At 45.8% G+C, this 21,058-nt stretch overlaps 1 protein-coding gene across 14 annotated transcripts in view; it reads left to right on the forward strand.

Moving 5' to 3' along the window:
• The window catches only part of ABCC12 (ATP binding cassette subfamily C member 12), an 82,704-nt gene that overhangs the window by 51,201 nt on the left and 10,445 nt on the right, over nt 1-21,058 (forward strand). For 10 of the 14 annotated variants that reach the window (XR_013380324.1, XR_013380323.1, XR_013380325.1 and 7 more), the window contains 10 exons: nt 1,757-1,891; nt 1,994-2,069; nt 2,155-2,226; nt 5,206-5,295; nt 5,966-6,069; nt 8,004-8,201; nt 8,962-9,188; nt 10,356-10,448; nt 13,065-13,202; nt 16,927-17,113. Coding sequence is in view for 11 of the 14 variants with exons in the window: in XM_077898536.1 (XP_077754662.1) it covers nt 1,757-1,891; nt 1,994-2,069; nt 2,155-2,226; nt 5,206-5,295; nt 5,966-6,069; nt 8,004-8,201; nt 8,962-9,188; nt 10,356-10,448; nt 13,065-13,202; nt 16,927-17,113 (1,320 nt within the window). In the remaining 3 variants the exon portion in view is untranslated. Of the gene's footprint in view, nt 1-1,756; nt 1,892-1,963; nt 2,070-2,154; nt 2,227-5,205; nt 5,296-5,965; nt 6,070-8,003; nt 8,202-8,961; nt 9,189-10,355; nt 10,449-13,064; nt 13,203-16,926; nt 17,114-21,058 lie in introns of those variants that run through there. The other 4 variants (XM_077898534.1, XM_077898535.1, XM_077898538.1 and 1 more) reach the window with 3 other exon arrangements.

Below are 21,058 nucleotides of genomic sequence, written 5' to 3' on the forward strand. Positions count from 1 at the left end.
ATGCAAGCAGCCACCAGATGGCACTGGAGTTTCAAGTCCAGTTGTCCATTGCTTGGTAGGAGGGGGCTCAGAGCCCCTGAACTGGAGCCCCTGGGCTTTTCTAGAACCTTACTCTGTTGCTTTTATTCTTGGGCCCACAGCCAATCCGGATGCTTCCCAGTACTTGGGCTGGGTGATTGCTCTTCTCTTATTTGAGGAAACAAATGAAATGAGGCCTGTGGTCATCACTGAAAACCACAACCCAGGGTCAGATTTTGTGAGTTTGCAAAACATTGCTGCTCAAATCACACCAGATCTCACTGGCATGAGTTGGGGGGCTCATTAGCCAGAGGGCCTTCACCAGGAGTTTCTGGAGCTGGAACGTGGGCCCCCACAGAGGAAGGAAAGGCTGTAAGGCTGTCGCAGGCCCCACACTGGTGCCTCAGTTTCCCTGTGTGGAGAATGGGCTGATAACAAAGCTGCCACTTCCTTCACTGGCTTGAGAGATAAGAGAAAAAACAAGAACAGGCTTTGAAAAGCTAGGATATGCTGTATAAAGATGAGAGACTATTTTCAGGAAAAGGGCCCTCATAGAAAGTGTCTCAGTTGGATGTTAAAAGCCAGACTGTTTCTGCTTAGCTGTCTGGGAAAGTGGACAAGGAGCTGAGTCATTAGTCCAAGGGAGGCAGAAAGGCTGGAGCTGCCCATGCTGTCAGAACTGCTATCATCTAGCCTTTTGGGCACCACCCGCATTCTCCTAACACCCCATTGGGAGTATAGTGACCAAATGTAGCCACTTCTCTCAAGCTTTGAATCAAGAGCATCAAAAGTTGATTTGACCTTGGTGGACCCAGAGTACAGGGGAAGACCTTTGGCCTGTATTGTAAAGGCTTCATTAGGCTGAACCATCTTAAATCTTACAGCATCGTGCCCCCGTGGGAGGGACTTTCTGCTCTTAGATGGGTTGATCCTATGGAAAGAACTCTATCTCATTTCAAAAGAGAGGAAACCCCTCTTAGCAGAACTCTTTGATCTCAGGAGTGATATGTAAATGAAGGGAACTCAAATTAGAAAAACAGAAGTGCTTTGGCAAAATGTGGGATGCCATATTAAATGTAGCTAAATTTTTATCATACAGATAAAGCTGGTGTAAACTCCTCAGGCCCAGGGGGTGGGGGGATTTGGGGGAGGAGTAGGGCCTGGTGTGGCTTCATGTTCTGCTTCTCCTGGGCTAGATGAGGATCACGAGGTGGCCTTATAATGTTATCACAAAGGAAGGCCATTGCTGAGGTCATATTTCCCCTCTCCACCAAATCTTGTCTTGCAGTAACTTGTCAATTTCATATTCCAAATCCTTCCTGCCCCCGATCAGATTTTTTTTTAGCAGAGCAGCTCATTTAGGGAACAGTGCTTCACAGTGACAACAAGAGGCTCTCTTTGTACTTATGACACCAGTGGGCACTAGATCAGTGCTTCTCAACTGGGGACCATTTGCCTTTTAGAGGGTATTTGTCAATAACTGGAGACATTTTTGCTTATCACAACTGGGATAGAGGGGTGCCACTGGCATCTGGGGGTAGAGGAAAGGGGAGCTGCTAAATATCTTACAATGCATAGGACAGCATCTCGTCCCTACCCCAACAGCAAAGAATGATCTGGCCCTCAGTGCCACCTCTGTACTAGAGGAGCTTGGGATGCTACTGGATGGGAGTTTGGCATGGTGCTCTTCTCTCACCGGGTAGAAGTACACTGTAGATCATTTTAAATATCTTTGCAGTTCCTGGAGTCGTGTGATGAAGTCATTTTGTTAGAAGATGGAGAGATTTGTGAAAAGGGAACCCACAAGGAGTTAATGGAGGAGAGAGGGCGCTATGCGAAACTGATTCACAACCTCCGAGGGTTGCAATTCAAGGTAACTCTTCACACCTGGATGGGAGGTATGCAATCTTGCAATCTCCAGCCTGGGAGAAGTCCTGTCATGCAGCTTTCAGAAGGAATGTCATTTTGTCCCTAGGATCCAGAGCACATTTACAATGCAGCAATGGTGGAAGCCCTGAAGGAGAGCCCCGCTGAGAGAGATGAAGATGCTGGTACAATCCGAGTCCAAACCACTCCTGTCTTATTGCTCAGGGCTGATGAGCGGAGGCACAGATCTCTCTTTATTTCTCATCCTAGTTTTGGCTCCAGGAGATGGAAAGGATGAAGGAAAAGAACCTGAAACAGACTCAGAATTTGTAGACATAAAAGGTATTTGCTATTTATTCCCTCAGTTACATAGTCTTAAATATTTGTTGAGAGTTCTGGGTAGAGAAATGTGGACACATTGTAAGTCCTTTTGGGGCAGCTAGAATTAATACAGTTTACTGTCATGTGAGCCTTAGGGTTCAACTGCTTGAGTCCAAACTCTGGCTCAACCACTCACTAGTTTTATGAGTTGGCACAAGATACTTGGCCACTCTGATCCTTAGTTTCTTAATCCATAAAATGGGGGAAATAATAACCAATAATAACCAGGTTCTTATAAAGATCATGTGAGAAACTGCACATAAAATGATTAGCCCAGTGTCTGATATACAGTAACTTTCCACAGTAATCATTATTGTTATTAGTTAGAGAGGTCAAAGCAATGCACAGAGATTGGTTAGCAGCAAAAGCACACAGACGAGGTGTGGCACACTCTTTAGGGGAAGCACTGAGAAAGGAATGTGCAGCACTGAAGAGACTGGGTGTGAGTACTTAGCATTCTCCTATGTGCTGGGTACCACACAAGTCTGCACAGGCAAAAATACACCCCTGTTCTCAGGATCTCATGGTCTGGTGGGTGACACAGGCAAAGAGATAATCATGGGGAAGCTGGGCTAAAGGTAACAGGAAGTTGGGATGAGCATAACAAGTTGGGGGGGCCTCCCAAAGGTGGCAACCTTGGGACTGGTCCTTCAAGGATATGTAGGAGTTTTCTGGGGGGCACTGTGGTGAGAAAGTGGGGAAGGGGGAGAATTTGGGGGCGGAGGGCAGGAATTCCAGGAAGGCAGGGAGAAGAGATGGGAGAGATAAGATAGGCCTGTTGAGGGCCAGCTTCGTCAGGCTCCCTCTTCACTCTAGACACTGTTCCCTTCCACTTCTGCAAACATTCAATACCTGTTGAGCACCTACTCTGCCCCGCCTGGAGCTGGGCACTGAGAGGGCAGGGGTCCAGATCTACTGTCTCTTTCCTCAAAATGCCTTTGGTGGCTTTCCAAGTTAGAGCTCTGTTCCTCAACTAAAAAAAAAAAAAAAAAAAAAAAAAAAACCCTCAGTATACTTCGTCAAATTTAAGATACCATCCATTTTAAGATCACCATCGTTTTATGTACCACTTAGAAAGAAAAATCTCTGCCAATTAGATGATATGGCATGCTACCGAATGGAAGGCACATCCTGATTTCAGAGATGTTAAAATGTGAAAAAAAAAAATGTGAGTCTTTGAGTCGATGAAATTTGGCACCATTAATGGTGCTTGTGACAAATGCATGCACGTTTGGAAAGACAACATATTTTTATCACTCTGGAGGCGGCCAAGGCTGAAGAGAGGTACCCACCATCTCTTCCACTCCTTCCCAGGAAAGCTCCAGGCTACCCAGGATGTGAAGTCCTGTGGAGAAAGTAAACCCTGCTTCTCTATTTCTCTTCACCCCCTTTCTCTGGATGGGAAACTGAACGTGAGAAATCACATATTCTGAAAGCTCTAGGAGGGGAGCCAGTTAAAGGTGGCAGTGCCCACCACACCTGGCATCAGGGCATTTTCGAAAACACAGCAAGGTGAACAGAGTACTCCTGGCTGGGCTGGCGGGCTGCAATGGGATTTGACTAGTTCCCTTTGTTCTCCAGGATGTCTTTCATTAGGCTCCACCGATCCACTGAGGCATCTCTCTGATGTTGCAGGCCCAGAGGGAGACACAATGAGAGAAAGTCAGGCCGAACATTTTCAAAGAAGCACAAAGGTTCCCAGGCAGAGGGTATAATAGTGGCTCTATTCAGGGCACCTTTGAGGTGTGACAGCTCTCCCTTTCATAGCAAGGTGCCGAGAGCCTGTGCTCAGGGACACCCCCGTGTCTAGCTCTATTTATCTCCGTGTATAAAAGCCATGTATGGTTTAGGATTCTGCTTTGGAGCTGACATTTTCATGCTTCTGCATTGAAGGGAAGGAAGGGGACAAGTACTCAGTTCTGACTGTCGGGAGCTGCTTTAGCCAGCATCCCTTCACCTCTGGATGTGCTTTCCATGAGAACTTGACAGTCCCTTTCCCTTCCCTTTGGAAAGTGGAGAGGACTTGGAATCACCAGGTGGAAGGGATCAGGAGTCCATGCAGCTGCTGGCCGAGGAGGATGCCCTGAGGCATGAACTCTGAGAAGACAGGAGCCACCTCCTTCTGGTTCAGTAGTTGCTGTGGGCCCCGTGGCACTTCAGTGCATGCAGCCCAACTCCCAGCTGTATTCCTTTGCCTGGGGGCTCTCCCTGCAAGCTGCCAGCCTCCTGTCAAGCTAGAAGCACTTGGGGGAATTAACCCCCACAGGGAGGAGCCCTCACCCAGTGGCCAATGGGATTTGTAGAAATAGCCTGTATCCCTCTGGTCAGGTGAAAAACCTGCGAGGTGTGTGTCCCACTCTGGCTCTGACACGTCTCAGCAAGGAGTTCAGCACTAGTTGTCCACGGGGTCACTGGCTTGATGAGATCCCTTTTACTGTTGCCTTTCCTATGCCCTAAAGCTCCCGAATAAGCTGCATGCCTTCATATCCTTTTCTTAGGAACTACTTCTGGGGGGCAGCCTGGGTGGCTCAGTGGTTGAGCACAGCCTTCAGCCCAGGGCATGATCCTGGGGGACCCGGAATCGAGTCCCACGTCGGGTTCCCTACATGGAGCCTGCTTCTCCCTCTGCCTGTGTCTCTGCCTCTTTCTCTTTGTGTCTCTCATGAATAAATAAATAAATAAATCTTTAAAAAAAAATAGAAGCCGGGCTGAGCACAAAGTAGGTGCTTAATAAATATTTCTCAAAAGAATGAAAGCCACCTGTCATGAGGATCGAATAAAATAACCCAATAATGGGCAAAAGTGTGTTGGGAATTTCAAAGCGGAGGACAAATGGAAGGAAGGGTGAAAACTGCCCCTGTTGGGGGTGCGGGTATGCAGGAGGGGTGAGCCTGACCCCCTGGGCTACAGGCGCCACAGGACTTGTGTCTGTCTCCGTAGTTCCTCTGCACCAGCTTGTCCAGACTGAATCCCCTCAGGAAGGAACCGTGACCTGGAAAACGTATCACACGTACATTAAGGCTTCTGGAGGTTCGACATAAAACAACGGGTTTCTTGATTTAATTTGCATTTAAAAATCCTTTCTCAAACTGTTGGGTTCACGTTTTATGATTTCCTTAACAATTACTCCTTTTATGCTAAAGCTGTTTATCAATGCCTTCTATTTTTTTTTTCCACCTGAAGTCTGATAATACAGCCTTTTGAATGGAATCACCCTTTATCCCCATTAAAGCTGCCAGACTCTATTTATTGAAGCTGAGTGAGCAGCAGCGTGGACCAGCCATGGTTCCTCCGCACCTCGCGGCCTCTTCTCTGAGTGCAGCAGCAATCCGCTCATGGCCTGCCTTCGGGGCACAGTTCTCATCTCGGGGTGCAAAACTACCTTACAGTTTTATTCCCTGTCTGCTCAGCACGACTGGGTTTTTGTTTGGTTTTGAGGAATACCGAGTTACTCCTATTAAGGTGCATATTGGTGGTTTTTTTCAATATATTGGCAATTTGGACCCATTTTCCAACCAGGTAGAACACATGTCCCCTGGAGGTTCAGAGTCCCAACACCCAGACTTGTGAAAGCAGCCAGGAAGGTGGTTCCCAGGGGAGGGGGCCCTCTTCCTGCGGGCTTTGAATTTTCCATCAAGGCTGGACCCGCTGCAGCCCCCTCCTCTGTAACCCCCCTGGGCCCTCTCCCCTCCTCTTGCAGGGTACCTTCTCTCTCTCTTTGTGGTGTCATTTTTCCTCCTGATGATCGGCAGCTCTGCCTTCAGCAATTGGTGGCTGGGTCTCTGGCTAGACAAGAGCTCACAGGTGAGTTTCCCTTTGGCATTGGAAAATGTTGAGTCAGTGGCTGGCAGAGAGCACAAACGCCCCCAACACCACACGATGAACCTACCGCTGCCTCTTCCGCAAAGTTGAGATAAGTTGCCTGCACAATTCAATTCCTGAAATTCCCTTTGATGGGAATGATGGGAATTTTTTTTTTTCTTTTTTTGGTGCCACCTTTGGATTTTAAAGGATTGGCTAAATAGATTGTGATGGTGCCAGGCAAATGCAGCATGTCCATGGAGCCATGCTTGTGTAGGATTGTCAGTGAGGCACCTCTGAGGACGGCCTTTCCCTGGAGGGGCCAGGGAAACCTAGCATGGATTTTAATCCTCCTGCCTCTGAACAGAAACTGACATCTTACTGTTGACACTGTCAGATGGCAGGGGGTTCCATGTCTCTCTGCTCTTCAAAGTCCCTCTACAAGAACGGTACATGCAAAAGCCAGACTCAGTCCCTGGTCGTGCTGCAGAGCCACCGTGTATCTTTCTCAGACACTGGGTATTTGCCACCTGAGGGTCTCCTCTAGACCAGGGCCTCTCCTGGGAAGGACTGATAGTTCTGCTCTTGCTGGAGCTTGCTAAAAACTCTCCCAGCTTTTGGGCAATGGTTTCTGAGCTTTTCTGGAGCCCCTGGGAATGCTGTGGGCCCATCCTGCAAGATAACATTTTGGTATAGTTCTGTTGTTATGACAACCAAAATGGGAAAGCACTGGGGAGATGTAGGTAGGGGAGAGGTCACTACAGCTCTTGGGAGGTTGGCACAGCTTCCTGAGGGCAGTTCTTCCCAAATGGAGAAGCCAGTGGGTGCTCTGCACTGTGCAGAGAGTCATCTCTGGAATATCCCCCAGATCCTCCCTGACACATGAAGAGCTCTTTCCTTAGGGACCCCATGGTTTCTGGCCAGGATGGAACCTCCTCCTCCTAGGTGTGGTGCTTCCCCAGTGGGCCAGTGCCATTGGCTAATTGAGCATGCAGCAGTGATAGTAGACCAGGCGTTTGCCTCCCCCCTAACCTCCCACCCCGACACTGTGGGCACAACCTCTTTTCAAGCTGGGCCTTTCATCAATTAGCTCCCCAGGGATGCTTTTGCTTTTATGGATGTTCATCCATCAGCTGTCACCTCTGGTTTACATTTCCGCTATTGCTATAATCAGCAAAATGGCATTTAGAAGAAAGATGCTTATTTGCTCCCCAAAGGCAGTCTTGACTTTCAGCACATGCCTCAGAGAAAGATGAAGCTGCCAATTTCTCAAGAGGAGGGGATGGCCTCTCCCCAGAAAATGTGTGTTCTCTCCGCAGCAGGATGAAGCAGGAGGGAGCCCTGTGGTTCACCAGGCTCCCTTCTCCCTACCAGGGACTTCAGGGCAGTAGACCAGTGCTGTCCATGATACTCCTTGAGAAAAGGAAAAAAGAGGGGACTGTGGGGCTGGCCCATCCTACAGAGAGACCCCCTATACCTCCCCAAAGGCCTGGTGACTTCTGCTAGGGAGGTTCCTGATATCCTGTTCTGTATGGGCTGCCCGAGGGCTGTTGAGCCAGCCTCATGGAATCTGGATTTCCTGTGCTTCTATAATCTTCCTGGCCCAACATCACCTCTTATCTCCTAAGACATAGTTTGCTTCTGGGACAGAAGCTATCCGGCCACCCTGTGCCCTGGCCACCTTGTCTGCTTTACTTGCCCACTGACTGTGCCGAGTCTTGTAAGTCAGATGCCCTTGGAGGCAGGTAGCCCAGCAGGAGGACCCATGCAAAGCTCATAGGTCTTCCAATGGAAGTGACCTGATTTTGCTACCTGCTTCATTTTTTTGCAATTTTATACCTCTTTTTAGTTTCTTCTCCCTGGAAAGGTCCTCTGGCAAATTCTCACATTCCTGATCGTTTACCAATTCTTAGTGCTTTTCTAATTTTTCTCCAAAGATGACCTGTGGGCCTCAGGGCAACAAGAGTGCATGTGAGATTGGCGCAGTGCTGGCAGACACCGGGCAGCATGTGTACCAGTGGGTGTACGCAGGGAGCATGCTGTCTGTGCTGACATTTAGTGTCATCAAAGGTTTCACCTTCACCAAGACCACATTGATGGCATCCTCCTCCTTACATGACCACGTGTTTGACAAGGTACTGCTCCCAGGAGCTGCATGCAATTCCAGCATTTCCCGAGCCCCTATGATACATCACGCACTGTGCTGGGCTCTGGGCATAGACACAATGCTCAAGGAGCTTACTCTTGAGTCTGAGAAACCTCCTGATATCTACTACTAACAGTGAAGGCAAAGTCCAGGGATTGTAGGGATGGGTCACGGGCTCTCAGGCTAGACTGGGGATGGAATGAAGGTGGTCAGGAAGGTTTCCCTGAGGACACTGCCCGGGAGCAGACATGTACAGGCCCATAGGCCATCTCCAGCTCCAAAGAGCCCTGGATATGCCAAGGCCCTCAAGAGGTGCTTCTGGCCATTTTCTCATTCCACTGCTGCGGTAGGCAGAATTGACTTATTTTATGATTTATTTTATTGCCAGGGCCCTGGCCAGAGCGCACAGATGTGGTTCACACTAGGTAGACAGATGGTTTTTATTGCCCCAGAGCACAAAATACCCCCCTCCTCCCAAGGCATCTCAGGCTGCATCCCAAGTTTGGAAGGAGGTCTGACCTGCAGGGCTCTCCCTGGGACTCCACACAGAGGCTGAAGCTCTCCATGCTCACTCTCATTCATGGGAGCCACAAGAATGAGCAGCATCCTCACTTTCCCAGGATAGCCTGGGATGCTGTGTTGGACCCTGGGAAAATGCTCGAGCCGCTCAAAGTATCCCAGCCCTTGCAGAGTGGTTCAGTGTTTCCTAAATACACACCTTGACGCGGACTTTCGGATTTTATCCACAGATCCTAAGGAGCCCAATGAGCTTCTTTGACAGGATGCCCACTGGCAGACTAATGAACCGTTTTTCCAAGGACATGGACGAGCTGGATGTGAGGCTGCCATTTCACGCAGAGAACTTTCTGCAGCAATTTTTTATGGTGCTGTTTATTCTTGTGATATTGGCTGCTGTGTTTCCTGCTGTCCTTTTAGTCCTGGCCGGCCTTGCTGTCGGCTTCTTCATTCTTTTACGGTAGGTTGATGCACTGTTTAAAAAGGAGCACATGAAACCTTTATGCACAATGACCCAGTAGTATCAGGTGATGCTAAATCCTTGCTATCTCCTCTGAATGGGGGAGCATATTGATTTTTACTACTGACAAAATGCCAGGTGCTACACTCGGAGTTTTGCATTTTAGCCTCAGAGTAACCCTGAGAGGTGGGCATGATTGGGAGTTTAAGTCAGTGGTCCTAGGCGGGGAAACTAGTCACCATGGTTGCTGCCTCTCTGCTGTAATATTCTCAGCCTCGGAGCTCTCTCTGCCATCCTGCTGTCAGAAGCAGAGAGAGACCAGTCCTTAGTCCCTCGAAGCTTTGGGAACTGGCCCCCACTCTAACTGCTGGTATGGTTAGGGAAAGGCCTCAGGCAGCTAGGCACTGGGGAGTCATGCTGAGGCTGTGCAACTTTCCCACTTCCTCACCCACCTTGGAGGGAAGCAGGAGGTGGGACTGACCCCAGCCCAATCTTGGGGTGAACTGGGGTTCTCAGCAGGCAGTGTGGCCCATTGCATAAGGCCAAAGGGTTGGAAATCAGAGAAATTTGCACCAGAGCCCCAACTTTACCGCAAAACCACCTGGAGGGCCTTGGGGAAGCCAGAGAAATACTGGAAGCCTGTTTCCTCATCTCTAAAGGCAATCATTAAAACATATACCTCATCTATGCCAGGGAGTCCTTGTGAGTATCAAATGAGACTGTAGGGCTGTAAGTGGCTTATAAACTAGTAGCGGAATACAGCTGACCCTAGAACAACATAGGTTTGAACTGCAAAGGTCCATTTCTATGTGGATTCTTTTTTATATATATATATAAATACAGTACCATACTATAAATGTATTTTCTCTTCCTTATGATTTTTAAATGATGCTTTCTTTTCTCTATCTTACTTTATTATAAGAATATAGTATATAATACATATAACATAAATATATGTTAGCCGACTATTTGTTATTGGTAAGGTTTCCAATCAACAGTAGGCTATTGGTAGTTAGATTTTTGGGCAGTCAAAAGTTATACGTGGATTTCCAACTGTATGGGGGAATCAGTGTCCCTAACCTTTGTGTTGTTCAAGGGTCAACTATACAACGTTATAGAAACTTTGAGTTTTCATAAGACTCAACAATATGTTTATTATGCTCCTAGATGTGCCAAATTTTGGGCTGGACACCGAGGGTCTCAAAGAGGGTCCCCCAGTTGTAAAGGATTCAGCCCCAAATCTTGGACCTGCCTCCATCTGTAAGCAAGTTTGTTTTCATCCAGGGACACCACACTCAGAGCTGAGTTTTAGAAATAACACTTTGGTCACAGTGTGGAGGATGGATGGAGCTACAGAAAGATCAGGACCAGGGCTATGGGATGAGAGACTTAAAACGTAGAGTCTGAATGAGAGATGAGACAGGTGGCAATAGTAGGGGACAGAAAAAAGGGGTGGATTTGGGAGCCACTTCTGAGATGGTCTTTAGGGTTGGGGGATGGGAGAGGCGAAGGATGAGTCCAAGAAGGGGAGTGATGCAGGTGTTATGGGAAGGGAAACAATTTGGGTAATCAAGATTGTAGGCTTACTTTTGGATGTTTCAAATCTGTGGGTCAAGTCCTCAGATGGTGCCAATAAACAGTGGGAAGGGAAGGGAGGGTCTGGGATGCACTGGGGCTAGACAGATGGACTCTGCATCCTTGACTTCCACACAGGAGCTCGTGTGATGGTGGGAACTAGCATCAATGCCCCGGGCTCTCTCTTTGGTCTCCCACTATTTCCCTGGTGGCTCCAAGAAAGGTCGTCACATGGCCTCATTGTCCAGCCTCAAAGGTTTATTGTGGTGATCCAATAAAATACTTTCTGCAAGTTCTTTGCAAAGATATAGCATATCTTGGATACCACTTCTTAAAATGGGCTCCTTGGCTTGGTGTTCATTTTTTGTAATCCCTGTGTTTGACCAACTATTGTTCCTGTCTGTTCTCCACTTTATGCTGTTGATTTACTTAGCAAAAGGTTTTTCTCTGCTCTGCATCCCTACTTCTTGCTACAAAGACAGGCCAGACCGTGGCTGGCTATAACTGAATCACCTAAATATTTCCAACTAACTCACTTGAGCTCTAAGCTAATGAGGTTTTCCTTCCTCTCCCCCGGGTGAGTTTTAGCTGAGAGTCTGGAGGGCAGATTAGATTTGCTGTCATGGGCCAGCCTGCCAATGTGCATGCCTGAGGGCAGTAGTCTGGCTCTCAGCAGGGTCCTGGAGCTTCAACACCCAGGGGAGTTGCATCCTGTGGAGGGGTTTGGTTCTAAAGTCAGCTCCTGAGGCTATGATTCAAAATTACCTTTGAAAATGCCTTTAGAAGACCATGCATTGGCAGTTGAAACACCAGATTTTCCTCCAGAGTTGGAACAGATCACTTTTCCTTTAGTTGGTTCCCAAAAAGTGGTTGGCTTCTATTAGGAACTGCATTGTATGAAAATTTCTGGTCTTTAAAGACTGGAATCATATCTCCTGCAGTAAGACATTCATGCTACAAGAAGCATTCAAAACTGAAACCACAGCAAGGAATGGCACACATTTCTGAGGCTCCTTCCTGATTTTTTTTTTTTTTTTTGTGGTAGTTTTGTAGTTTCAGGTTTTTATTTATTTATTTTATTTTAAAAAATATTTTTATGTATTTATTCGTGAAGACACAGAGAGAGAGAGGCAGAGACATAGGCAAAGGGAGAAGCAGGCTCCATGCAGGGAGCTCGATGTGGGACTTGATCCCGGGACTCCAGGATCATGCCCTGGGCCAAAGGCAGGCACTAAACCGCTGAGCCACCCAGGGATCCCGTTGTTTCAGGTTTTTATTTAAATTTCAGTTAGTTAACATAAAGCATAAAATTAGTTGTAGAATTTTAGGTGTAGAATTTAGTGATTCATCATTCACATGTAACACCCAGTGCTCATCACAAGTGCCCTCCTTAATAGACATTACCCATTTAATCCCCTACCTCCCCTCTAGCCACCCTCAGTTTGTTCTCTATAGTTAAGAGTCTGTTTTATGGCTTGCTTCCTCTCTTTTATTTTCCCCCTGTGTTCATCTGTTTTGTTTCTTAAATTCCACATGTGAGTGAAATCATATGGTATTTGTCTTTCTCTGACTTACTTCACCTAAAATAATACACTCTAGCTCCATCCATGTCATTGCAAATGGCAAGATTTCATTTTTTTGATGGCTGAGTAATATTTAATCATATATATATATATATCACATCTTCTTTATCCATTCATCAGTCAACATTTAGGCTCTTCCATAATTCAGCTATTGTTGATAATGCTCCTATAAACATCATGGTGCACGTTTCTTTTCAATATTTTTGTATTCTTTGAGTAAATACCTAGTAGTGCAATTACTGGGTAGTTCTACTTATAACTTTTTGAGGAGACTCCATACTGTTTTCCAGAGGGGGGGCGCCAGTTTGCATTCTCACCAACAGTGTAGGAGGGTTCTCCTTTCTCTGCATCCTTGCCAACGTCTGTTGTTTCCTGTGTTGTTAATTTTAGCCATTCTGACAGGTGTGAAGTGGTATCTCATCATGGTTTTGCTTTGTACTGCTCTGATGATGAGTGATGTCGAACACGTTTCCATGTATCAAGAAGCCATCTGTATGTCTTCTTTGGAAAAATGTCTATTCATACCTGAAACACATTTCTGAGACCCCATCTGTTCCACAACTGGCCTGTCCTAGAGGAGAGTGGTGGGCCAACTCCTTTTCCCTAGTTAGATGACACCCATCTGACTTAAACTGTCTTGAGTGCATAGTCAGACCAGTGTGTGCTAAGAGTGAGCCCTCAGAGACCCTACTTTGTGGCCCTTTTGATTTCTCCACAGCATTTTCCACAGAGGAGTCCAGGAGCTCAAGAAGGTAGAGAACATCAGCCGGTCTCCCTGGTTCTCCCACATCACTTCCTCCATGCAGGGCCTGGGCATCATCCACGCCTATGACAAGAAGGAGGACTGCATTAGCAAGTGAGTCCAGCGCGGGGCCCACTCCAGGGCTCCCTACTTCATGCTTCACTCTGGATGGGAGGTCACAGGAATAGATGACTACTCTGGCTCTGAGAAGGGAAGTCTGGGATGCTGGGGACTTACTGTAGGTGAATTGCTGGCAGAGTCAAGAAGAGTAGTCTAAGGCACTAGGCCTTTCTTCCTAGTATCTGGGGCCCCAAAAGTGGTGCGCTCATTCAATGACAACCTCAATATGTGAATTTATGTGTTTTATCTTTTGCACTAGAAGTTAAATGTTTCCAATTCAGGAAAGTAAGAGAAAGCAGAAAAAGAAGGAAAAAACAATCACCCACAGGTCCCCAACCTAAATCTTATTAATATGTTCATTTATTTCCTTCTACTCTTTTCTTTTCTCCTATTTCTTAAGTATTCATAATCATGTTTGCTTCATTTTATTGTTAAATAACATTTTTAAATGTTATATTTCTCATAAAAAGAAATTTTAAAGACCATATTATGTTTTACTTGATGAATACAGCACTTTCTTTCTCTTTAAAATGTGGGGAATAGATAAGTAAATTTCTCCGGAAATTTCTAGCTCCAAACTTCTAAAATACAGAAGGAATTATATCAACCATATAGGCTCATTGTGGTAGCAAAGACTTCCAAATTTTAGGGGCTTAATACAATATGGGTTTATTCTTCTTCAAGTCCATTTTGTAATGAGAGTTCATAGGGCAGGGGAATGGGCTGTTGTTCTACCTGGGCTTTTCCAGCCTGAGGGCCTTGGGGATTTTTTCCAGAATCCTCTGTGTCTAACTGGAAGATAAGGTGAGGAATGGGTGCAGGACTCCTTGGGAAATTTTTATGGGTTAACTCCAATGAGGATACTCATCATTTCTGCACATTCATTGGCCAGACTTCATTCATACAGGCTGGTGCAAGGGAGTCTGGGAAATGTAGTCCAGCTGTGCATAGGAGGAAAAGAAAAGGGAGTTTGGTGAATCTATAGCAGTGAATCTGCCACATAGGTGTTCCATTTTGTTTTGTTTTGTTTTTCTTCCATATTTTTCTGCCTTAAAAACCTAACACACACTTCAAGTTTGAGTCTAATTCTCTCTCTCTCCTTACATTTTGCCACTCAGGATCTTGGTGTAGACTTGGCATTCAGCTTGGTTTTAGTTCAATCAGTGGCTATGCTATTCCTAGTTTAACTTGAATGTCATCTGTCAAGAGTCCTGCATCACACATGGACCCTTCCAGTGTCCATGGAGTCATTCATGGACTTACTCATGACAAACAAAACAGATACAAGCATTGTCTTCCTGCAAATTATCGTCCAAGGTTTCCAAGGGAATCCTATAGGACAGTTGAGTCCTACAGGACTGATGGGGTCCCTTCTTTTAATACTTTCTTTCCTGTCTGGACTTTCCAGAGGGCTTAGGCTTCTGACATGTATTGCTTTTGTCACCAGATGGAAATGCCATAGCATTCAATAGTGACTTGAGGTCAAATTCCTATTCAATCCTGGCCTTCTGTTTCTTTTGTTCCTGTGCAGTCTAACCAACCACACAGATAAGACCACCCATGACTTCTAAGTCACTTAAACTGTAAACTGGATTTGTAAGCTTTATGGCTATAGGATAGAAGCACCATGGTGTTTGGAAGAATATTTTGACTAAGCTCTGGGGAAAATAGAGTGGAAACAGAGGAGGGGGGTGTTGCAGGCTGTCGCATAGCTGGTCAGAGGTACTTCCAGGCAGAGTCTTTTGAGTTTTGGACCTGGATGGAGCAGCAATGCCTGAGGATGGTCTTGACTGAACCAGTGGAAGAATCTTAACTTTTTTGGGGTTTAAACATTGAAAGGTTTTAATTTTTTTCCCAATGATTTCTACCAATTGTTCTGATGAAACCCCTTTCCCAATAGGTTAGGGGAAACTCAGTGGTAGTTGAATTTGATATCTCTTGTGGTTAATTGTTAGTTTGGCCCAGTTAAAAATTTCAATCTTGAATGTACAGTTGACCCTTGAACTATGCCGGTTTGGTGGTATCAGCTGCCTTCCGCACAGTTGAAAATCTGCATATAACTTTAGGCTCCCCCCAAAGTTAACTACTAGTAACCTACTATTGGCTGGAAGCCTTACCAATGACATAAGCAGTCAATTAACACATATTTCATGTTATATGTAATATATACTATATTCTTAAAATAAAGTAAGCTAGAGAAAATAAAGTGTTATTAAGAAAATGGTAAGGAAGAGAAAATACACTTATAGTACTATAAAATATTTATTGAAAAAAGTCATGTATAGGTGGACCCATGCAGTTCAAACCTGTGTTATTCAAGGGTCCACTATATTCCCTCCCTAACATATCCAGAGGCTTGAAGTAGTAACACTGTGGTGTGTGTGTGTGTGTGTGTGTGTGTGTGTGGTGCAGGATGAGGGGCAGGTGTGCCCCTGGGAAGCCCCTGGTCTGTTCATTTAAACATCCTCTCCCAGGATCCTTGGGTGGGGCAGCGGTTTGGCGCCTGCCTTTGGCCCAGGGTGCGATCCTGGAGACCGGGATCGAATCCCACATCGGGCTCCCGGTGCATGGAGCCTGCTTCTCCCTCTGCCTATGTCTCTGCCTCTCTCTCTTTCTCTCTCTGTGACTATCATAAATAAATAAAAATTAAAAAAAAAAAAACATCCTCTCCCTTTTCTCTAAGCTTGGTTCCTTGAGACTGGTGCAGGGGAATAGAGTCAGGGAGGACACATCCTTGGGCCATTCTCTCCTTCCTGCTGCTCATTTCTGCTATTGCAGAAAATTGTGTCCATGTCATGTGGCAAGGTGGAGACTCCAACAGGATCAAATCCCTTGCAGCTCTGCTGGGCATTGCTGATGGTCAGGAACTGCCTGGGTCTTCCAGAGAGCTCTTCCTGGGCAGCTTCATACTGTATTTCCTTGATATGGGGCCTCTTTGCCTCACATCAAAGAACACTAAATTAAGAATGCAGCACCAAAAATACTCTCAATTGTAGCAACAGCAGGAATGGGCAGGATCTGCCTTCTACACATCTGGGGAATGAGCAACTCCAGGGGTGGGTCTTTCCCTCTCTTTAGTGATGTCGTTGTTCTGTCCCTCTGCCCTGTGCCCTTCTCTTTGGCTCAGTGAATTCACAGCAGAGGTATGAGATGTCAGCCTTTTCTTCTTGAGGAGACTCCCAATTTTATAAGAAATTGCCTTGAATCTTTCTCTGATTTGGAGGGGGAACCAAGCACCTTCCTTTCCCTTCTCTTACCATCACAAACATTGGTTCTCCCTAAAGGCAACCTCCTCCACAACCAGCCTTCACCCTTTTTATAGATTGAGGGGGCCAACTACCAATTCTACAAGACCTTTGAGGCAAGTGGCTGACTCCAAAATAGGGATCCTTCGATGGTAGAGCATGATATACTGAGCACCTTCTGTTCTCAGCTACGAGTTCTAGTTGCCAGTTCTGAGAAAGAGAGAAAGAACCCACTCAGCACAATACTATACTGCCACATGGGATTTCTCAAAATATGTGCAAATCAAAGGCACATGTTTTGAGGCAGCAGATTTTGGAGTATGGCTATTTGTTCAACTTTGTAAGAGATTCCTATGTAAGAGTGCATTAGCCCTTGATTAAAAATTCCCCTTGCCTTAATTTTTCAGTAGCCCCAATCCTAAGTCTATGGAAGCACACCTGATCTCCTATTTTGTCTGATGTTTTAACTTTAGGTTTAAGATGCTAAATGATGAAAACTCCAGCCACCTCCTATACTTTAACTGTGCTCTCAGGTGGTTTGCTCTAAGAATGGATGTCCTCATGAACATTGTCACCTTCATTGTGGCCTTGTTGGTGACCCTGAGCTTCTCTTCAATTAGCGCTTCATCCAAAGGCTTGTCTTTGTCTTACATCATCCAGGTAACACCTAGTATAAGGTTAGGCTTGGTCTGGAGGCTCTGGGATAGGGTAGGTGGTATATCAAGAAGGATGGATGTAAGAGAAGATCCAACTCAAATGGGTTCAAAGAATAAAGAACTTACTGGCTCACACTGTTAAAAGGCCTGGTGGTTGTGTGGGCTTCTGGAGCAGTTGGATCATAGCCTCTGGCTTTGTCTTTATTCTGTGATGACTCTCTTCCTGATTGTATAATGGTGACTGGCAGTCTGAGGGCTGTAACAGGAAAGAAGGAGGAAGAAAGCTTTTCCTACCCTAGCCACTGAGCAAAAGCTCTGAGCTTTACTCTTACTGGCTTAATTTGGGCATCCCAGAATTAGTTAGTGCCTGGTTAGAATTGGAATGATTGGATTAAATCAAAGAATGGAATCACGCCCCATCCTACCCCCAAGTCACACAGCTCTCCACAATAGAGAACAGGAAAAGAATGCTGGAGAGGCAACCATGATATCCATGACAAATAATACTGACTTTTCATTTTGGTTGCTTTGGTGTTTTTCTTCTGAAAAATAATAGTGATAGGCATAATAGTAGTATAGAATAATGATGATCAGGAAACACATGCCATTTTGGGCACCGTTGTAAATCTTGTATGTAAATTAACTCATTTATTCCCATAACAACCCTATGAGATAGGTACAGCCATAGTCCTCGTTTTATAGATGAGAAGACTGAGGCTCAGAAAGAGTTTTCCAACATCACACACCTGTCATGTGTGAGAGCTAGGCTTTGAACCCAGGTCACCTGGGTCTGGTATCCATCTGAGTGTGAATCTTGATGTGTGTGTATATGTGTATGTGTGTGTGTATGTGTTGTCCAGGGGATAAAGTGTCCAGTTACCTCTGATTGGGAGAAAGATGAGGGGGAGGGGAATAGATGGGTCTACAGACAGACGACCAGTCAAATCAATCTCTCTGTGGCTCCTTCTCACATCTGGAGCCTGCCTGAGTTCTGTTAGATAGAAGGCTCTGTAAGCCCCTGCAGCACATTCTGCCTCCATTCTATCAAAAGGCTTTTTTTTTTTTTTCCCTTTTTCCATCTTCCAGAAATCTGTGACACTTTCATTCATTGATATCTTTTCCCTACCCCCTTGCCCCTAAAGGTTTATTCCTTTTTGAAAATCTCTCTGATATCATTTTAATGGCATTTTGGGAAGGAGAAAGAACAAAAATATATTCTCAGGTCTTTATCTTAAGTGGGAAAAAATGAGTTTTTCTTGGGTAGCCAGTTTCCCTCATATTTTTATTTGTTGTTGTCTAGTAAAATATAAAGCAGATGATGTTGAATAGATTCCCTTACTTGGTCCAAGTGAAACAGCTTTCTTCAAGTGAGGTTATGCTTTTGGGGGATATCACCAGCTTTCCATGAAATTGTTTTCAAACATTCCTATAAGGCTAGAGAATTTGCATACACTGAGATCTAGGGGAACACTTCTCTAGCTGCTTTGTTGAACATTAGCCCCCTTTGGAGAACACAGAATCTGAATGATGGCACTTCCCTTGACAACAGAGGAGACTCCCTAGATGGATGAGAAATTGGTGTGAAGTCCCACAGAGCAGAAAGTGAATGTAAAGTGACATCGCATAACATCAGGGAGGAGAATGAGCATTTACTGGGCCAGCACTAGCACTATGCTGACAGGGGAGTTCTAAACTTGTGGAGGGCTAGGACATTGAGGGGCTGATACCCCTGTGTTTAACAAAACATGTATAGGTCCTTCTCAAGGGCAGTGTTCATTTATTCATTGACCAGATAGCCACTGAGCACCTACCATGAGCCAGGAACTCTGCTAGGTGCTATGGATTCAGCAGTGAACAAGCTGGACATGTCCCTTTATGGGATAAAAAGAGATGTCCCATAGGATGGAACAAATAAGTGCACAAGTAAATAAATGAGAAGACTTTGGAAATTGTTTAATTTTTATGAAGGGAATAAAACAGGGAATGTGACTGTCAGTGAGGAAGCACCATTAGACCCTATGACTAGATGAAACCTCTTCCAGGAGGTGACTTCCAGCCCGATACAAGAATGACAAAGAACCAAAGAAGTCGGAAGGCAGAATGCTTCAGGCTGAGGGGCCAAGGCAAGGTTTGGGAAGGCAGAGCTCAGTGCATTTGAGGAACTCAGAAAGTCGTGTAGCTTGAGCAGGTCGGTAGAAAATAAAGCCTGGAGCATTGGCAGGGATAGACTGTGCAGGACATTGTCACCCATGGCAGGGGGTTACTTATATTCTAAGAAAGGGTTCTCAACTGCAGCACTATGGACATTTGGGCTGGATGATCTTCTTTGTGAGAGGCTACCCTATGTGTTATAAGATGTTAGCCTCTCTGACCTCTAATCAGGAAATCCTAGTAGAACTTCCCTCCTCCAAGATTGTGACAATCAAAAGTATCCCTAGGCTTTGCTAAATGTCTCTTGAAGGACATAATCCCTCAGGTCAAGAGTCATTGCTTTAAAAGAAATGGAAAGCCAGTGGCATGTGTTAAGCAGGGAAGTAGCAAGGGAACCCTGAAGAGTCTGGACCTACACTGCTCCTCCCCTCATTCACCTGCTTGGGTGACACTACCTCCTTCCTGTTAAGGCCATTGGCTACTACTCAGAGCTACCTAAACCCTGACTTTGCCTGCTGGACTTCTTACTGTAAATGCCTCCACTCACACAGTTTCTTAACTTCCCTAACTAAGGCAACCTCACCCCCAAACTTGGCCACTCTTTCACATCATCCTGTTTTATTGGCATTCTCACCATTTGAAATTACCCATGTCTTATCCTGCCAGCCTACTAGAACATAAGCCATGTGAGAGCTGGCATTTTGTTCATCACATTTCAGCCCTGGAAAACCAGCTCCTCCAACAGTGCCTGGCCCACAGTTGCTGCTTACCTAGAGTAGGAAGACCTGGTCCTGCAGGTCTTGAGCCCACTAGCCCACCTTGCAACTGAGGCAGGTGCTAGGTGCACTGACCTTCCACAGCAGGAAGTTCAAGCCCAGGGCAGCCTACAGGTGTGGGGAGCTCCTCCAGCCAGGAGTGGCCCTGTAATGATAGAAGGGGGTCCGTGGAGATGTAGCCCAGCTCCCTCAGGACAACTCAAATGTGTTCCATGCAGTGTCCCAAAGCCTCCAGTGGGATCAAGATTCAGATGGCCACAACTGAACCTCTCATGACTTACCTTCTCTTCTGTGACCCACTTCTTCCAGCTTCTACTGGTACTTTTGGCGTCTACCCCTTGGATTAATTTCCTAGGCCTGCCATAACTAATGACCATAAGCTAGTGGCTTAAAACTCCAGAGCAATTTATTCTGTCACAGTTTTGGAGATCAGAAGTCCCAAATCAAGGTGTAGGCAGGACCTGGTTCCCTCTGCATGCTCTAGGGTACAATCCATTCCTTGTCCTTCTGAGCTTCTGATGCGTTCCTAGGCATTCTTTGGCTTGTAGCTGAATCACTCCAATCTTTGCCTCTGCCTTCACATCTTCTTCTAATGTCTTCTCTTCTTCTCTCTCTTATAAAGACACTTGTCATTGGATTTAGGGTCCACCCAGTTAACACAGAATGATCTCAAGATCCTTAATTACACTTGTAAAGATCCTTTTTTTCAAATGAGATAACATTAACAGGTCTCAGGGATTTGGATGTAGACATATCTTTTTGGGGGAACCACCATTCAACCTTTCTGCTTATACTCAGATTTCAGGGTTGGCTTCTGGGGGATCTTAGCCTGAGGTGGATGACCTTAGGAAGCCACATTCCCCACTCTGAGCCTAGATTTTCTCATGTCTGAAGCAAACAGATGGGCTTAAATGGCTTTCTTCTACCTCTGATGTTCTGTGGTGATTGGATTTCAGTTGCAGCTTGGCTGCGGGTGGAGTAAAACAGGGAGGGCATAGAAGTGCAAGACCTCACCAGATGGC

This window comes from Canis aureus, chromosome 5, assembly GCF_053574225.1.
Source record: "Canis aureus isolate CA01 chromosome 5, VMU_Caureus_v.1.0, whole genome shotgun sequence".
Taxonomy (NCBI): Eukaryota; Metazoa; Chordata; class Mammalia; order Carnivora; family Canidae; genus Canis; species Canis aureus.